This window comes from Seriola dumerili, unplaced genomic scaffold, assembly GCF_002260705.1.
Source record: "Seriola dumerili isolate Sdu_G_001 unplaced genomic scaffold, Sdu_1.0 BDQW01000674.1, whole genome shotgun sequence".
Classification (NCBI taxonomy): Eukaryota; Metazoa; Chordata; class Actinopteri; order Carangiformes; family Carangidae; genus Seriola; species Seriola dumerili.
Genome location: NW_019174929.1, coordinates 1435505 through 1453036, shown reverse-complemented (window position 1 = coordinate 1453036; position 17532 = coordinate 1435505). Strand labels below are relative to the sequence as shown.

At 38.9% G+C, this 17532-nt stretch overlaps 2 protein-coding genes across 2 annotated transcripts; both read right to left on the bottom strand.

Moving 5' to 3' along the window:
* Positions 1-2967: 2967 nt before the first annotated feature.
* On the bottom strand, positions 2968-7559 carry rpl13 (ribosomal protein L13). Its single transcript, XM_022765378.1, has 6 exons — positions 7476-7559; positions 6919-7036; positions 5945-6086; positions 4565-4738; positions 3511-3567; positions 2968-3171 (listed from the first exon to the last, which is right to left on the bottom strand). Exons 2-6 carry the CDS (start codon positions 7020-7022, stop codon positions 3013-3015), a joined length of 636 nt encoding a protein of 211 aa, XP_022621099.1. The 5' UTR covers positions 7023-7036; positions 7476-7559; the 3' UTR covers positions 2968-3012.
* A 2568-nt stretch (positions 7560-10127) lies between these two features.
* Positions 10128-16028, bottom strand: LOC111236585 (glycine cleavage system H protein, mitochondrial-like). Its single transcript, XM_022765377.1, has 5 exons — positions 15843-16028; positions 14585-14664; positions 11851-11914; positions 11508-11639; positions 10128-10571 (listed from the first exon to the last, which is right to left on the bottom strand). The coding sequence occupies exons 1-5, from the start codon at positions 15991-15993 to the stop codon at positions 10474-10476; spliced, it is 525 nt and encodes a 174-aa protein (XP_022621098.1). The 5' UTR covers positions 15994-16028; the 3' UTR covers positions 10128-10473.
* Between the last annotated feature and the right edge of the window lie 1504 nt (positions 16029-17532).

The window sequence follows — 17532 nt, the reverse complement described above, 5'->3', positions numbered from 1 at the left end:
AGCTACAAAAAAAATTTGACAAGATTATTTGGGAAATCTGGGTTCACCAAAAGAAAGCATAGAACAGACAATAAAAGCTTAGGTTTGGTTGTTTTGAAGGGCTTAATGTGTCTTTGCAGAGCACTTCTTCATAATAGAAATGTAGGCTTTAGGTGTAACATTTTAGTCCTCAAGGCTTTGAAATCTTTTAACTCTGAAGTGGTCTTCAGACATTAAATAATATTTTTTTCATTGGAAATTTGCATCATTACAAGTTTTTCTTTGATTTCAAGAGGACATGGCTGATTCGTTGAGAGTTGAGCCATGATGTGTGCAGCAGACAGGAAGGTCAATCAAATTAATCCAGCTGCATGAAACATAAAACATTTGGCTCCCTGCTTTTCAATTATCTGCTCTGTTGAACTGATCACCATGTAACTTGCACCCAAAACAACAAAGACCACACAAATTCACCCTCACAGGTTGATATTACAAATGAAATTCTAAAAAGAAAAGTAGCAAATCCATGCCTGTGCACACTGTGTTTAACATGGAAACTTGCTGTTTTCTGACATGGCCATGACCCCCCCCACTGCTTCTTCCCCCATGGGTATTCAGAGTCGGTAGGAAGTGTCTGCTTTGGGGCACACACCTGAGCCCTGTTACGCCACAGCTCCAAACAACGGCCATCTGCCGCTGCTGCTATGTCAGTTCAGCACCTCACAGGACGTTCCCTGCATTTGCACATGGATTATCCCTAGCCCTAACCCAAACCCCCACTGCTTCTCCCCAGTCACAATCACTGCTCGCCTTGGTGCTGCTGACCACACTGCATGTACAATAACTCAACATAGGAAGCATCTCTTAACATGGCTTGATCCACTCATTTTCAATCAAACTAGCTCTGATGTGTTTGTGTAACATCATCCACAGTTTTCTACCAGCAGCTCCCCTGAGAAGAGGTATTTTTGTGCTTAGGTAGGTTTTTGAAAACTTTCAAAGGCACTATTGATTCTTAAAGTCTTTGGTGGTGATGGTAGCTGCAGCATCCCTGTTAATGGGAATCAATCATCAAGATTGTGTTTCAGCAGGCTCTGCATCAGGTAAAGGCTCGGTGAATGGTGAATGTTATCTCCAGGAGTCTCCTCCTTGTCACCATGACATTTGCCTGACTGACCCATAAATATTGTGGTCAAAAAGATCTCAGCTCCCTTTCAGACTAAACATGATACACATACATGATCGGGGTTGAAGCTGACACTGCAGGATACAAGCACACATGCAATCTCATCGATTTCCGTTGGCTGGTAGAATAATACATAATAAAATCCACATCATTGGTCAATATAAAGCTGATTATCTGTCGGTCATTGTTATTTGGTTTAAATGCCAGTACAGTTAGGGAATTATTTTGCAGCACCGTATCTCAGGTATGAGATAGCACCACCCATTTGAGGCCTTATCAATCCGCACTGCTCAAAATGACTTGCTGTCCACTTACCTTCATTAACTGAATTATTTATTTGCATTCGTACTGTTGGGACAGAGACAGACACTAAAGTAGACACAAGGACATTTTGTCTTACTCCAATCCTGATTTTTCCAGTCTGTGTATGTTGACATTCTGGACTTGGGATTATTTTGGAAACTGAACATTTTCTAAAACGGTAAATTTGAAATAGGCCATTTCACTCAGTAGGGGGAGTTTCTCTGCACCTGTGTTGTTTTGTTTACTTTTTTCATTAATTATTCATTTCACCTTATCAGAACACCACAGCACACCCAACATGTGCAAATTGTTCCTAAATGTCCATAACCTCTGTTGTCATAGCAATGTTTCATATTAACAGACCGCTCTGGTTCATGTCTGCCAGCAAGAAACCCTCTGTATGAAAATTAACATTCAGCTTCGCCCCACCTGCTGTGGCTGAGAGTAAAATTGTCCCCACTGGGATGAGATTTTTTTTTCATGCTTTCCACCTCTGCCTTCCATCCTCTGCCTCAGGGGCTGTGGGTGACCGGTGCTTCTGCCACCTGTGTATTAACATGCTGTGGATAATGTAGAGATCTTTTCCTATTAATGATCAGTCATGCTTGAGAGGCTTTGCCTGGTTTAGTCTCTTAGACTGAAAGATTTCTGGTGACCAGGTCCAGGTTAACTTGACAAACTTGCATTCATATCCATTTCTGTCACACACTTCCCTCTAATAATGAAGTTACTGATCAGATTATCTGGTTCAATACTGAAACGAGTGTGATGAAAGGTTTATAACCTGCCTTCAGAAAAATACTGTTTTTATAAAAGTGATAGTAAAATTCCATACATCAGTCAATAAACCACAATGCTTTTATGTCTCCATCGATGGGCCACATTTTGTGCTTTTAGTGCCACCTACTGCTGTAAACATTCGCACTGAATCCAATTTCAGCTGAGTTCATGGCCGGTACAGATCTGACTGACTGATGTGAATGAAAATAAGATGTGATCATTCGGCAGACTTTTTGCACAGAAGTCATTTTGACATTTCTCTGTAGGAAAAGCAGGGATATAAATAATAAAATTTACAGTGGCCGAATTCCATTTAGCTGCTTCAGTTTTCAGGTCCAGGTGTTGTACATGTTGGACATGTTGGCTCACTGTCACGGCTTAATGGGCACTTGAACAGAACAGAGCCATTGTTAATGTTATTAACACCCGTCCGCTTGTGAAGAAGATCTATTCATATTTAGTGGCTTGGATCAGATCCAATATGTTCTTGAGGCACTAATGCATCTCTAACATTGGTTTAAGGCTCTGTTTGAAGTGCCCGATACTGAAGAAACTACTTTTGTTTAGATGCCCAAGGTGAGTAGTGGAACTGGCACTTAGTTCTCTGCAAGTATTCACCCCAGTCTGCAATGTGGCTCTATTCTATCAAGTCTTATCTATGACTAGACCCACCACCTGTCAATCCAAATAAGATCTTAATCACGACATTCTCACATTAATCTTTTTTAAAGACTTTAATTTGAACAGTTCCATAGTGACTATTTTCACTTCTTCTTTTCCACGTCCTGCTCGGCTGCCTCTTTAGCTCTCTTGGCACGGATGCCAAAAAGACGAGCATTGGCGCGGGCCATACGCAGGCTGGCAAAAGCCTTGAAGTTCTTCTCATCCTCAGAGATAACCCGGGCCTTCTCCTTCTTGTGCACCTGAAGAGGAGAAAAAGTCAATAGTAATCTCATGACACTTTCCTTCATTGGTTAAATGACAAGATCCTGTTTCATGTGAACTGATTCAAAAATTCAAGTACAATTTTTGGACATCACTATTTGGCAACAAATTGGTTTTTCTAGCTTCATTTTTAAAAAGCAGTCATCAGAAAAAGGGTTCAAATGTTTCATCAAAGAAATACAGAGATTCCGGAGATTTGTCATCATCTGACTGCTGTGATGCAAAACAAACAGATTGATCGTACTGTAATTTTTTCTACAATATATCTGAAAATGAATGTTGGGTGCAAGGGGAATCTTGCAGGAATAGTAACTTACAGTTTTGATGGGCATGACTGGACCAGAGAGCTGAGTGGCCATCTTCAGTTCCTCCTCCTGAAAAGATTACAAACAGTTACTTCAAGAAAGAAAAAATAAAACATCCATATTGTCCAGCAAGACTTGCTAAAAGCTGAAAAACATGTATCACCAACATTAGTGTGAGGTGACGGTAATTAAAGGCAGATTAAGGCTGCTAGGTTTACATGCTCATTTTCAACAAAAGCAGTCAACTTGAAGAGTGAGAGTGATGTCAGAGTGATCTTAATTCATGTAATATTGAAGTATTATTTCTTAATGAGCCCATAACATAGTGTATAGGGATATATTATGGAGTATGGGGCTTGCTAAGAAGTGAGGCACAGTGAGCACTGTTTGGCTGTCAGCCTGCATTGTTGGTCTGACAGACTGGATTGTGCAAGTCTCTGTAACCTCGCAGGGCCTCTGATGTTTTATTCAACCAGCTGGATAATCTCAGAAAACCCCTCAAATTCATCACCACATGGGAAAATTAGTTTTAAAATGTGACTGCATTTGAGTTCACTCGCGTGTCACCCATTTCATTAGGTACACTCAAATCCGAAGCAGTCAAAACTCTCGACACAATGAATCTAAATGGCATTCAGAATGCAAATTATGATCTTTCACTGAACGTGTGCAGCTGATAGAAACATGATTCAGATCAATAAACAGTCTCATGCAGTGATTACAGAGGAACTGTAATTGTGCTGCATTTAGATTTAAACAAAAACAAGTATGGTAAAGGTTAGGGCTGAGTCTTTTTGTTTCTATACCATACTCAGTTTTACAATAAACTTTTGCATTGATTTTCTTAAGAAGCACCAATAGTTAACAAACATCAAAGAGGACTTTGTACTACACTGAACTGAGAAACGATGCACTCCTACTGCAAGCCTTTGAGGAACGATTTGTACATTTGTATTTCTTAGAAAACTGCCAAACATAAAACATGTTCATTTTAACAATCACTACAATAACTCATCACATCTTCTGAGTGTTTAGTTTTGTGTGTCAACATGACAGAGAAACTTACAGTGCTATCTCCCTTCTTGGGGGCAGAAGCCTTTCTGGGGAACAGGATGAGCTTGGAGCGGTACTCCTTCAGGCGCTGCACGTTGGCCTGAAGAGATTCTGTGGATCTGTTACGACGGCGGGGGTCAACAGAGATGCCGATAGTACGGGCTGTCTTTTTGTGGATGCCAGCCGCCTGCAGGGAAGAGCACAGCAAGACTTGTACATTAAAAACTTGTGATTTAGATTTAATGTCCACTACATGGAGAGGTACAGATGTCCAATTCGTGACATTCAATTTGGTTTTCCATTTTCAATAATAAAAAAAAGCAGCCATCAGAAAAAGGGTTCAAAGTATTCATCAAGCAAATACAGAGATTCCGGAGATTTGTCATCATCTGACTGCTCAACACATAAAATGGTTCATATATTTCTGAACATTAACTGATGACATGCTAGCGCAGGTATTTTATTTGTGCCATTCTCCATTTACACAAGACAGAGTGCCACTTAAAAATATCAGCTCGCAGCTCCACACTTACTTTACCAAAAATGAGTGTGCTTCCACACATTCAAAGCACGAGCCTTGTCACTGGAGAAAATCTTATGTCATGATACTGATTATCTGGTTTTGGCATTTGCATGAGCAAATTCACATATCCTGATAAATAATGTACAAGTAAATGCACTCAATTAAACCTCATTCATAATGATTCAACACCTTAACCAAATAAACTGGGGCATGGCGCTCTCGACTTCCAACCCCCAGTCTCTGATAGTAGCATGGAATATCTTGTGTGGGCATTTTAAAGGGTTAAGATTTTACAAGAGTCAGGGCAGCTTAGTTGATTGGTTATTTGATGACATTCATGATGATAGGATCCAACAAATTATATGAACATCTAATTTATTCACATCTAATGTAACTATATATACTTTTTTCAAAACTCTACAAAATTACCTTACTGAAAACAATAACTCGTGTGAGTCTACTTCTTGTGAAGGAAAACAGCCTTAGCCTTCCTCCCACAGCAGGTAAGTACATGGGAGGAAAGGTAAGGTGCACTTTGGCAAGAACATCAAGTCTCTGAGCAGCACTCCTGTGTTCTACAGTTATTGAGTTTTTTGGTTGAGTGGGATGAATGATTCACCACAGAAAGATTGAGCCTGTTTCACTTTGCATCTACAGTAGTCAATATCATTTCAGGTAGAGGTCAAATTGTTAAACACTAGGTTTTAGGGTCTTTATAGTGCGCATTTTGGTTTATAGAGGATTTTCCTCAGAGTTTTCAAACACTTCCCAGTTTTGGAACGTAATGGAGAGAATTTATTGCTGATTTTAAATTCTTGTATTTTTTAAAAATTATTTATTTACTTACAGGCAACTAAAAAAATATATTACCTTGAGTTCCTCCAGGGTGAAGCCACGTCCAGCACGAACCTTTGTGTGGTACCTGACAGTGGGACACCTGACCTGTGGCCTCAATGGTCCAGCAACAGGACGGGGAGCGATGCGACGGGCCTTGGCCTGACGAGCCTTTCGCCTATGGAAAAGATGTTAGTCAAACTAGAGTAAGCAAAGCCTCTCTTCAGTCCCAGGTACTAAGAAGACACAGGACCTAAAAAAATACGTAGGATATTCCTGATTGTGTTTCCACTGCATCTCAATCCAGTAGTTTGGTACTGCATGACTGATAGGTGCAAAGGAGACACACACAGCAATGAGACTGATAATTTGTTGTTTTAATTATGTTTGATAGACAATAATGCTTTACATGAGAAAATTTAAACAAATGGTGAACTTATTACATGTTTTCTCTCCCTCGCCCACTATGGAGCTGCCTCCAAACTTTAATATATCCCTCTCAATATAACAAAGGAGATCTGATACTTTCATTGAATACATTATCTCCCTTCATTTAAGAAAATACTTATGCAGGGACATCAACCTAAAACTTACCTAACATTTCCTTACAAATTTATGTACATTTCATAATGTCCTTCAAAATCTCAAAGCAGTCCAGCAGCTATATAGCAACAGTTGGAAACCTAATGTGCTCCAAGTGTATTCTGGCTACCTTGTCTTCAAGAAGAATCTGAAAATCCATGGCAGCAGCTAAAAAACATGAGTAACCCTGGCCAACTCTAACATATAGACTACTGTTTGTTTATGGTCCTCTGATTAGTTAGTTTCTATATATCACGTTCTGTGGAATCTCTTCATCTTCTTAAAGGGACTTCGATCAATTAATAATATTTTTTTCCTGACAGATTTGAGTTTGTCTCTGCTAACGATACTCGTTCATGAGCCGGGTGGAGGGTGCGTTACCTCTAGCTATGTTAGCATCTCTCCCTAGCACACCAAGCTGTTCTTACCTGCGGATCTTCCTGGCTGGCTGGTTGAACCAGGTGCGCACTCTTTTCTGCCAGTCTTTGTGGAAGTGAGGGTTCAGGATCATTCCATTCCGGCTGGGGGCCATGGCTGCCTACTTCCCTGCAACACAACACATGGACATGAGCAGGCTGTCATGCCGACACACCATTAGTCCTCACAGAGCTACGTCTGAGATGCTAAGCTAACAAGTTTACAGAATGTCCTTTTTGACATAACCTAATCACTGGTCTTTGCCATTTCGGGATTCCGTAAGCATGGTCGTTTTTATTATTATTATTGAAGAGCATTATTGAAGTTTGGAGTTACAACCGCTAGCCTGTAACGGCAATGCTACCACACTGATACCACCTCACCGGGCATCACAACTAAAACAGATGCTACTCAGCAATTCAACGAAGAAATCTGTCACAATAATCACCTTATTTCAAAGGTGACAAAGCACACTATTTCAAGTTGTAAGTGAAATTGAAAAACACCGTTAATATACCAAGGATTAATTAAGATTGTTTTTAAATCTGTAGAGAATAATTTCTCATACCTACGAGGGAGGAAAATGGCCGAAAGGAAAAAGGAAGTTGTAAAGCGATGGATTGTGGGATATGTGTCAACCAGCCAATAGTCGAACAGACGTACTATCATCATGAAAGAGCAACTCCGCCCTACGAAAACGAGTTGAAACGTAAAATGGAATAGAAATATTTTAGATTATTTAATGTAAGAATAATTTATTTGGTTTAAGCAGACTCGTTTTAGGCTATAGAATGGGCTATATGTCTATACGTAAAATGTGTGCTTAATAATTAAATCACAAACGGAGGGAAAAGGGAAATCGGTCATTTAAGCAAAACCGGAAGAACGTAACACTTAAAACACATTTATTCATCTTTGTCTAGAGCCAAGAAAAGGCGTCCAACCCTGTTATAATGTTAAATTTCACACGTTTTGCTATAGCTATATTTTTTATGTATAGAAAATTCTCCTATTATCACAACGGTTAGAGTTGTGTATAAATAAAGTCAGATTAGGTTGGGTTTCCGTTAAAAAATATTAATTGTCCAAAAAACCTATAAATGTCTACTTTTTGTCACCAAGGGATTAGACTACAATAGTGGCCAGATTGTAAAATGTTAGTCTATCTCAATACATAATTGTTTATTACAATTATTTTTAAGTTTATTGGGAAAGTTTGATTAATTTAATTTACATTGCATAGTTGACTGAAGTTGACTGAAGTTATGGGATTAAGTCATGATGTCATATCTGTTCACAAGTACCATATTGGTTATTTTGCAACCAAAAAGGTGAAGTTTTTGCACTGGCCACTAGATGTAGACCTCTCACCTTGCATCTGGAACAAGTAGTAGGCTTATACTGATGTGATACAGGCATTGATTTTTATTCAACCAGCATCCATAGACATTTACTTTATGGCAGCAGGGTATAATTGTACTGTACGTATGTGGCAATGGAAATAACCTAAGACAAAACACCTTTTAAGTTACTGTGTTAATTACTAGTTTTCTAGTCTGTCAGGAGTCATGTGGATTGATCTATTGATGTATCTTATCAGCCATTGCTTGCTATTTCCGGCATGCAAGAGTAAAACCATGCTGCCACCTAACAACTGCAGAAGATCATGTATTCATTACCAAACAGGCATACCAGGCATAGACTCAGGGGGCCCATAAGACAGATCCTCTGTTTGAAATGGCTGTTGTCATTGTTATCATCAATGCTTTTTTGTTTTGTTTAGCTGATACAAAGCCCAATCAGGTTTCTAATTTTCTTATATGCCATTTTTGCTACTTTCTGGTTGGTAAGAGTTGGAGGCCTTATCTTGCCCGTGCAGCAGTTGCAACATAAGAAACATAAACATTAACATTGGCCTCATTTGTCTTGCATGTGTGTATGCTGTGGGTGCAGGAGACTGTGGAATCAATCCAGCTCAAAAAAGCTTCAGTTATAATAAAGACATATTTACTCATGTTCTATGGTTACATTTATAAGCAGACCTCACCTCTGTCATGTGTAAAATATGGAATTGTTCCCTAGTGACAATTCCAGCCTAGACTTAAGATGAAATTAAAAAAAAAAAAACAATCATACAGAGTGTTATCAGACACATCAATAATAAGTGGTGTAGTGCCAGACCTAACTCTAAATACTACAGTTGTTACCCACGACAATAGGCATTTGATGATAATACACATTGTGTTTAGACTGTGATAAAATGATTGAGCAGGACTGTCCACCAGAGCTATAAAACTGAGTGTATAGGGTTCCAGCAAGTGATCAAGCACCAACCATGTTAGTTTCTTCAATACAAGCATAACTTATTTCTTACTAATTCCATTTCATGTTTAATCATATGTGAATAAATTTAAGAACCTTTCTCTACACACTTTTGCTGTGCTTGGTCCTGTCTGAACTTGCTGAGCTCTGCATGGTCCTGAGCCACTGTGTTCTCTGCTGACAGTGAAGGAATTAGAAAGACAGCCAAAAAGGTAATTACATGTTAAGGTGAAATAAAATTTCTTTTGTGTGATGCTAATTGTAAACTGTAATCAGACTGTAATCTTGGGCAAAATTGTGTTTTATTATTTTGAAGTGGAGGGGTCAAATGTAAAAAGCTATCAGTATTGAGAAATATGCAGTTTGTAAATAGGAGACTTGGAAGGTACAAAAAATGTCAGCACAATAGACCTAGAAAAGATGTTGGAGTAAAATAAATTTAAAATAACTATATAAATACATGTTTTATTATATACAATAGGGATTTTCTATGATAGAATGAGCTAGAGATCTGTTTAAGCCAAGATTATCAATTACAGCTCTTATTTTCCATTATCAGCCTGAGAGTGCAGTCTTTGTTCGGTCACTGATTTTAAAACCACTGCTTCATTAATCATTGATCAACTAGCTTCTGCAATCTCTTCCTATCTTCACCTGAGGGCAAAGGTCAAGGTGTGTCGAACTACAAGCGAGAATAAGCAGCAAGCCCTGTGAGCACATGTACAAGAACATGCTCTGAACATGTCTATAGCACATCATAAATTGAGCATGAGCTTTTTACAAGATGTAAAGTTGTATTGTGTATTGTTGCTGTGTGAACTGGTCCCATCTTAACACCAAAATCATCACAAAACATTCCTGAGTGTTTTATGTAGTTGCCAAGAATGTCAGGATGTTGTTTAATTTCAAGTTTAAATTTTATTAAATGAATGTCACACAGCACTTACAATCACTTTCCAGTCTTTTAGCACTGTGTACATTTAAAACTGGAGCAAAACACCAGAAACAAGACCCAATAATACAGATAGATCTTGAGATTAAGAGCCCTTTGGGTCGCTAGTGGCTAAAACAAATCCTAACCTTCGAAGTGGAAGTTGTTACAAATTATTTAAAATTATTTTGATAGCACAATTCCAGTATCAAAATAAATACCACAGACAAAGAAGTGAGTCACACAAGATGTTAGTAACCCAGCCTACTAATCTTAGATTGTAATTACATCACAGTACAGTGAATTTACTGAATTATTCTTCAAGTGACTTAATAAATTTATCATACGCAGCTTGATCCATGAGGCCATCCAGTTCTTCAGGCTTTGCAATCGTCATCTTGATTAGCCACCCTGAAAAGTAAAGAGTTTATATTTCAAAAGTCAAAAATATACATGTTCTCGTGAACAAGTTGTTACATTATTTTGGTTAGTCAACTTGTCAACTTGTCACCTGCACTACCGATTTGGGATGAACTGAACAGAAGGTGAAAGCAAAACAAACTACAACTGCAACACATTTGTGGGAACTCCTGTAACAGTGTTGGGACAGACTTTCCAAACAATGTTTCATTTTCATTGTAGAATGAATGTCTGTTCACCTGCTGTTCATTAAATTTAGGATTTAACATTCCACTACTCATTTTTTAAAATCTTTATTATACACTGTTGCTCATAAAGTTGGAATAAAATATTTTTTACCTCTTTCCATGAAATGATTGTGACAATGTGATTTATTTCATTTCACCTGGGTAATTGGGACACATAATGTAATCATTGCACCTGGTCAAAAGTGATTACTGATGCACTTAAATAGGAATAAACAGAGGATTGTGTCTGAAAACAAAATTATTCCAACTTTATGGGCAACAGTATATATTTGTTCTATGCTTTCATTACAGAAACACTGAGACATTACACTTTGTACATCTCAGTAAAAACTGGAAAAATGCAGGTGGTCTTAAACTTTTGACCTTTAGTGTAAATGTTAAAATGGTAAATGAGCGCTTTACCATGTATGTCTCATTCACCCATTCAACAATTCACACACACACATTCATACACTGATGGTGCGGCATCATGAGCAGTTAGGGATTCAGCGTCTTGCTCAAGGACACTTCAGCACGCTCTCTGGAGGAGCCAGGATCGAACCAATTACTAGATGGCCGCTATACTTCCTGAGTCTCGCCGCCCCAGTGTGCCTTGGCAACAAATCAACTGGGGGAAATTCCTGGAAATGACTACGACAAATGAACCAGAAAAGAACAACTGTGATTGTGAGGTACTTACCCTCTGCATAGCAGGCTTTATTCACAAGTCCAGGATTCTCTGTCAGCTCTGTGTTGATTTCAGTTACCTCTCCTGTCAGTGGTGAGTAAAGCTCACTGGCAGCCTTTACACTTTCCAAAGCACCAAACTCCTCTACAACACACACACACAGACAACATGACAGATTACTAAGTTTCATGCATACATTTATATTTTGTAAGTATTAACATTTCTATTAACATTTTTAAAAAGGGTTGATTTTTAATGCTTGTTCGCTACAGGGGGTTGTATTTTTTTTCCACCTCAAAAATATACAAAATATGCAATTACATAGAAAAACATTAAGTGTAAACCAGGCTCTTACCCATTTGTTCAAGTCCTTGGCCAACTTCAGGGAGTCCACAGTATACCACATCACCTAATGCTTCCTAAAACAAGACAACAGAAACTGTATGAATTATAACCTGCATAAAGTATTATAGAAAAGGGAGCCATGGTAATGTAATGTGGAATTCAGTTCTCCATTTTAAATGATAAGGCTTCTGCTAATGCCAACATATCCCATGAGAAAAAAAAAATAAATCAAAAACAATGTATTAGTCTCTTTCCAACTCCCACAGCCTGTCAGCAGCAGTTTCCCCAAGCCTATGTATTCCAAGTCAAAATATAAACCTTTAATGTAAGTCATTATTATAAGCGTCCATTTTAAAACAAATGGTTAATAAAACATATTGTGCAGTGTAGTTCTTTGCAGATGTTGCTCAAACAGAAATAAATAATATATCTGGGGGGGCCTATATTACAAAATAGTTGGTGATCTAGCAAGCATTTACAGTAGCAGAATGGTGTGTGTGTGTGTGTGTGTGTGTGTGTGTGTGTGTGTGTGTGATTAACTCAAAATGATCTACAGTGCGCATGTTTGTGGTTGTGAAGGGACCTTGATTACCACGTCTCTTCATTACCAAACAAAATGATAAGGACATCAGGTTTCAGGTTTGTTCTTTATCTTAAAACAAAGAGTGTGTGTGTTTGCAATGACAGATTACATTGGTCTTGGCTTCAGAAACAAATGTGCCGTTAAAAGGGCACATTCCCATATTGCTCATATATTCTGGGCTGCTTTACACAGCAGTGAATATAGGCAGGCAGAATTAGGGGAATATCACTTCCGTATACAGTAGGAACTGGCTAGAATTATGCCCAAGTTGTCTGTATCATCAGGCTGTATTCATGAAGCTGAACCAGAAGGAGAAGGTCAAATGAATTTTTAAACTTGAATTTGAAGCCTTCAGATGCTCAAATATAGTGTCTAGGGCAAGATCCTCTACTCTGTGATGCAAATTGTAAAAGGAAGCTGGTCTACATGCCTGTGGACAAAGTTGAAAATTCACTCTGATGAAGAAAACATAGAAATGTTTCTCCATACAAGAGACTATTCATGTATCAAATGTGTATATGTTTGCATGACAAATACCTGTACGAAATGTGCTTTAATTAATCCTACATATTATCGCACTTTGCATGTGCACAGCATGTCTCATTTACTGCTCCTAAATAACCAGCTGTAGTCGAAATGTGCCCTTTAGAGCTAGCAGGAAACTTCACTCATTTCTGGCTGCAATGAGGAGCAGTAAGAGGTAAGGAAACTTTTTTGAGACCCTGGAATAGTTTTGATAACAGAGGTGAAATCCCACCTGATTTGTTACAAATGCTGCCTTATGTATATGCAATTAAAAAATACAGACAGAAAAAAATTAGCAAGTTAAACAAAAGGGTTATGATAGACCACCAGCACACAGGCAGTAACGGTGGAGGGAGCTTTCTATTTTTCAAGCTCTGTTGAACTGCACTTTCTGCATAAATGCAGTGTTTGCAAAAATAGCTAAGATGGTGGTCAAAATCCCCTGTAACCTTGATTTTGACTCTACTTTGTAGGACATCTGCACACTTTTGAGTGTCAAGGCTTTGACATCATTACTTCAGCCTGTGAATTAAGCCTTCTCCTGGGGTAAAACATGGATCATGGCAACAAACCTTACAGCTTTTTAGAGAACAGCAGTAACATTGACTTAGTCATTCATAAATGCATGTCTTTATAATTTTATAAAGACATGCGGAAACCATCAGTTGCCTGAAGTCTATAAAAGAAAAAAGGGCTATTATTATTACATTCTTTATTTCGCTGGTTGGTATTTCATTTACAGTTCACTTTTTTGAGATGCTATGGGTACACAGGGTCAGAGGTTTGTTCAAAGTTTACATTCCCAAGTACAGTGTAAGTGTAAACTGATCTAAGTCCACACTTGGCTGAGAAATAATCACATTCACAGTTTATGAGCATTTATTTTTAAATGCAATGATATGGTGGTTAAGGAATATAAACAGAAAAAGTGAAACACTGCAGAGAGCACATGTCTGAAAATAATCCGCCTGATACTCTGTTTGAACAATCTGACAGTCAGTTTGAATTGCTGAGAATACGGCAGATGTGGGCAGTGGTTCAGAGGTCTTGAACCTGCTAGACAATTCATGTTTGACAATGCAAATCAGTTTCTCCACAGACATTACATTTGCACGGTAATTTCAGGAATGAGCGACAAATGCTCTCATCTCCTCACATCATATCAAACTACAACTTTACTGGTAGCACCTCTGACCCAGCAGCAGCAGAGATAAAAGCACTTAAACTTTCAATTTCAATGTCTGTGTGGCAAACCTGTCAGCTTAGCAATTACTGCTCAATATATAATAACAATGCCTTTAAGTACAGAAGTACTAACTGTTTCTCTAAAAGCTGCATGAAAGTCGAAGGTAAGACACCGGCCTTCATTCAAAGGTTTGAACGTCTATAGGTAAGCAAGTGCCTGCCCTTGAGAATTTCTGCACACTGCTGCAGTAACCAATTGTCCCAAACAATAGTAATAAAACAGTAAATTAGCTTGTTATACTACACTTTCTGCAGGTGAGTACAAAGTACAGTACTGAATTGCACACTTCAGACATTAGCATATCACTATTTTTAGATTGCCATCGGTAAACCTCTGAACCAAGTGTGTCATAAATCAATGATTAGTAAAAAGACTGAACCAGCAACCTACCTGAGCATAACTGCTGATACCAACTGTGCCAATTCCGCCCTCGACTCGCACCCACTCGTGCTTATCTGTGAACTTAAGTGCTGTGGAGAGACAGCAGAGAGATAGTTTGGAACAGATTAATTAATTAGTGTGTGTAAATATAGTGAAACTATGAATCATCATGAACCATGATACAAAAATAAACCAGATGTGATGATGAATCTTGTGAAATACAGGAGGCCCACCAGTCTGAAAGCCCATAATTTGTATGTTCAAATAACACTTTACTGTACTATGGACCAAAGCTGAATAGTAAGCTGTTTCTTATGCAACACCATGTGCTGTCAATTAGAAATAAAACATCTGTGGTTTACTGGATGCACTGAGACAACCTCAAAAATCATTAGCTTTCTGCAGGCACAGTTTTTGGATTCTGACCATCAATGTTTTGACAGACAAATGCAAAAAAGTCTCATGGTTATCTGGTTGAGTCAGATGTGAGAGTTAGAGCCCCTTGATTCAAAGCTCATGTTGTCATCTTTACAATACCACCAGGGAAGGACTGCAATGTTTCAGCAATTCCCAGTGTGGTACCAGACTGGAATTGGCAAGATGCTGATGCATGGCTGGGGAGAGCAGAGTCAATGCTGAGAGCAGAATATGCTGTATGTAAAAAGGGCTGGAGAAATATTTTTGTAATTGTTTTACTGGGTGACAGCTGTTAAAAAAAATAAAATAAAAAAAATAAAAACCCTTCACATTTTACGGTGTGATGTCTGCAACAAAGAAGATTTAGGAAAAAATAAGGTGACTGTTGAATTGTTAGACCACATGTAGTCATGAAAGTCACCACTCCACAGCTAACTGGCACATATCAGGGAAAATTTGTAACTTTTCGTTTAACAAGTTACGACTTGCAGCACGAGACATTTTTAATTGGTTGTTTACGCTCATTTATTAACTTCCAGCTGGAGCTCGTGCTTTGACTGTCTTCCAATGTCACAAAATAAGGAATGAATATAGCCTTGTTGAATACTTTAGCCAATATAACATGTTGCTACTAGTTTTCTGTGCTGACGTTTTTGTACTTTGCCACCTCCAAGTAAAAAACAAACTTTCAGCTGTCCTTCCTGTCGCATCCCTCTGCTCCGTTGTGGGAAAGTGACACAAACTGCGTGAGTTTTTTCGTCCATTGCTCACAGGAATGTGTGACCAGCCCGCATGTAGTATTAACATTACAACTTTTTTTTTTTTTTTTTTTTTTTTTTTTTTTATTTACCTGTGGATAGGACCGAGGTCGTGCTCAGTTTCCGAGGAGAGCCGTTCCTCCACAGCAGCCGAATCGCTGCAACCTGTGCTGCAGACGAGAATTGAGGCAGTCTGGGCGAAAAGTTTGCAGAGAGGCACCGCAACGCTGTGCTCATCGCCATCTTCACTCGATGTGTGTCGGCCCTCACATCCAGTGCACATACACTTGACCGCGGGAGCGCGCACCATCGGGAATGGGGGAGTATGTGGAAGGAGGGTGAGTTCAGCTTGGGTTCAAAGGCAAGTGTGGGAGTCCGACATTTTTATGATAAATAATTACAGACTTTTACAGTGGTTATTCAAAACAACATAACAGTGTGAGAATACCCAGTTGTATTGGGATCTGAATTCTGCATTCAAGATTTTACTTAAGTAAAAGTACAGCATTATTAACAACATGTAGGCTACTTCAAGTAAAAGTACTTGTTATGCAGAAATGCTCCTTTCATACTATTTAATTATGAATGATATTACTATTACATTGTCAATGATATTGTAATATCATTGTCATCATTGTCTGTTTGGGGCTCTTAACCCTGTGTGGCAAATGACGCCAAAAAACACAGACTGGTAATTCAGTATTAAAAGGTACAACAATCTACACATCAACTTTGCAAACCTCTATAAAATACCGTCATCATCTCCCTCCTGTTTTGCTGCATTCAATTATTGGCTTCTAAACCCTGGATTATTTGAGATGACAGCTGTTGTTTGCATATGCAGCATGGAGAGGTTAGTGCCCTTGTCACATATTTTAAGTTATAGTACATCTTATTGAAAAACTACTGTTAGTACCCACACATCTGTGCCCTGTTAAATCTGCACAAATCAATGTTTTATATTATCAGGGGGTCGCTCATAGTGACAGAGCCACAGAGAACTATCAGCCAACTTTGCAGTTACCCTCAGCTCACCTATTTAGTCTGGGACCCCAAATCAATTTCTGTTAATTTACATTTTGGTGTATCAGCTCTGATTGCAACCTCCGCATCTTTCCATTAAATTTTTTCCTCTAATCACTGTGGCAGAAAGTTATTAACTTTACTCAAGTATTGAACTTTTGTGGTACAATTTTGAGGTAGTTGTATCATTTCATGGTATTTTAGGGTTCTACACTCACAAGTGCTTCCCAGCTACCTCTCACTGTTACAGTCACTAACAGCACTGAGCAGGTGGAGGATCTGATGCTTAGGCTCAGCTAACTGAGGAGCTCTGTTTGTGCACGACTGGGGGCTGCCCATGCTCTGTCTATGTATGAACACTATGACTCTGGAGACCCTAAGGAAAGTCCCAGGTGACTCTGTCGATAAAAACCTCCCTCCTCCTTCCTGTAGTGCTGGGGAAGCTACTGTGCTGCTCCAGGGCGCCCTCATGAGGACATTTAGCACATCAGTTGAGGTGAGGAATCATGAAGACTATCCTAAATATATACAAGGCCAAACTGCAGGTGAGTCCGCTACAACCCAAGGACCCCAGTTATGAGGAGAGTCGACAGTTTAGCTTTCCATAGGATATAGAAGGGACACAAGCGACGCATCACCAAGCCTCGTCTATCCATTCGGGATGTGGTGTGGATGGACAAGAAGCACTTTCTGGCCAGTTTCTATTAGGAGGTGAAAAGTGCAGCTCTCTCCTGCAAAACCATCTGTCTCTAGAGCACT

Bases quoted from the DNA above. Each gene is read 5' to 3' on its own strand.
- rpl13 (XM_022765378.1), bottom strand. From the start codon at position 7,022: ATGGCCCCCAGCCGGAATGGAATGATCCTGAACCCTCACTTCCACAAA. The intron at 3,568-4,564 runs GTAAGTTTCTCT...TAATCTTTTCAG, and splicing joins CCAAGAAGGGAGATAGCACT to GAGGAGGAACTGAAGATGGC. The intron at 3,172-3,510 runs GTAAGTTACTAT...TCTCCTCTTCAG, and splicing joins CAGTCATGCCCATCAAAACT to GTGCACAAGAAGGAGAAGGC.
- LOC111236585 (XM_022765377.1), bottom strand. From the start codon at position 15,993: ATGGCGATGAGCACAGCGTTGCGGTGCCTCTCTGCAAACTTTTCGCCC. The intron at 11,915-14,584 runs GTAGGTTGCTGG...GTCTTGTTTTAG, and splicing joins GTATCAGCAGTTATGCTCAG to GAAGCATTAGGTGATGTGGT. The intron at 11,640-11,850 runs GTAAGAGCCTGG...TGTGTGTTGTAG, and splicing joins CCAAGGACTTGAACAAATGG to AGGAGTTTGGTGCTTTGGAA.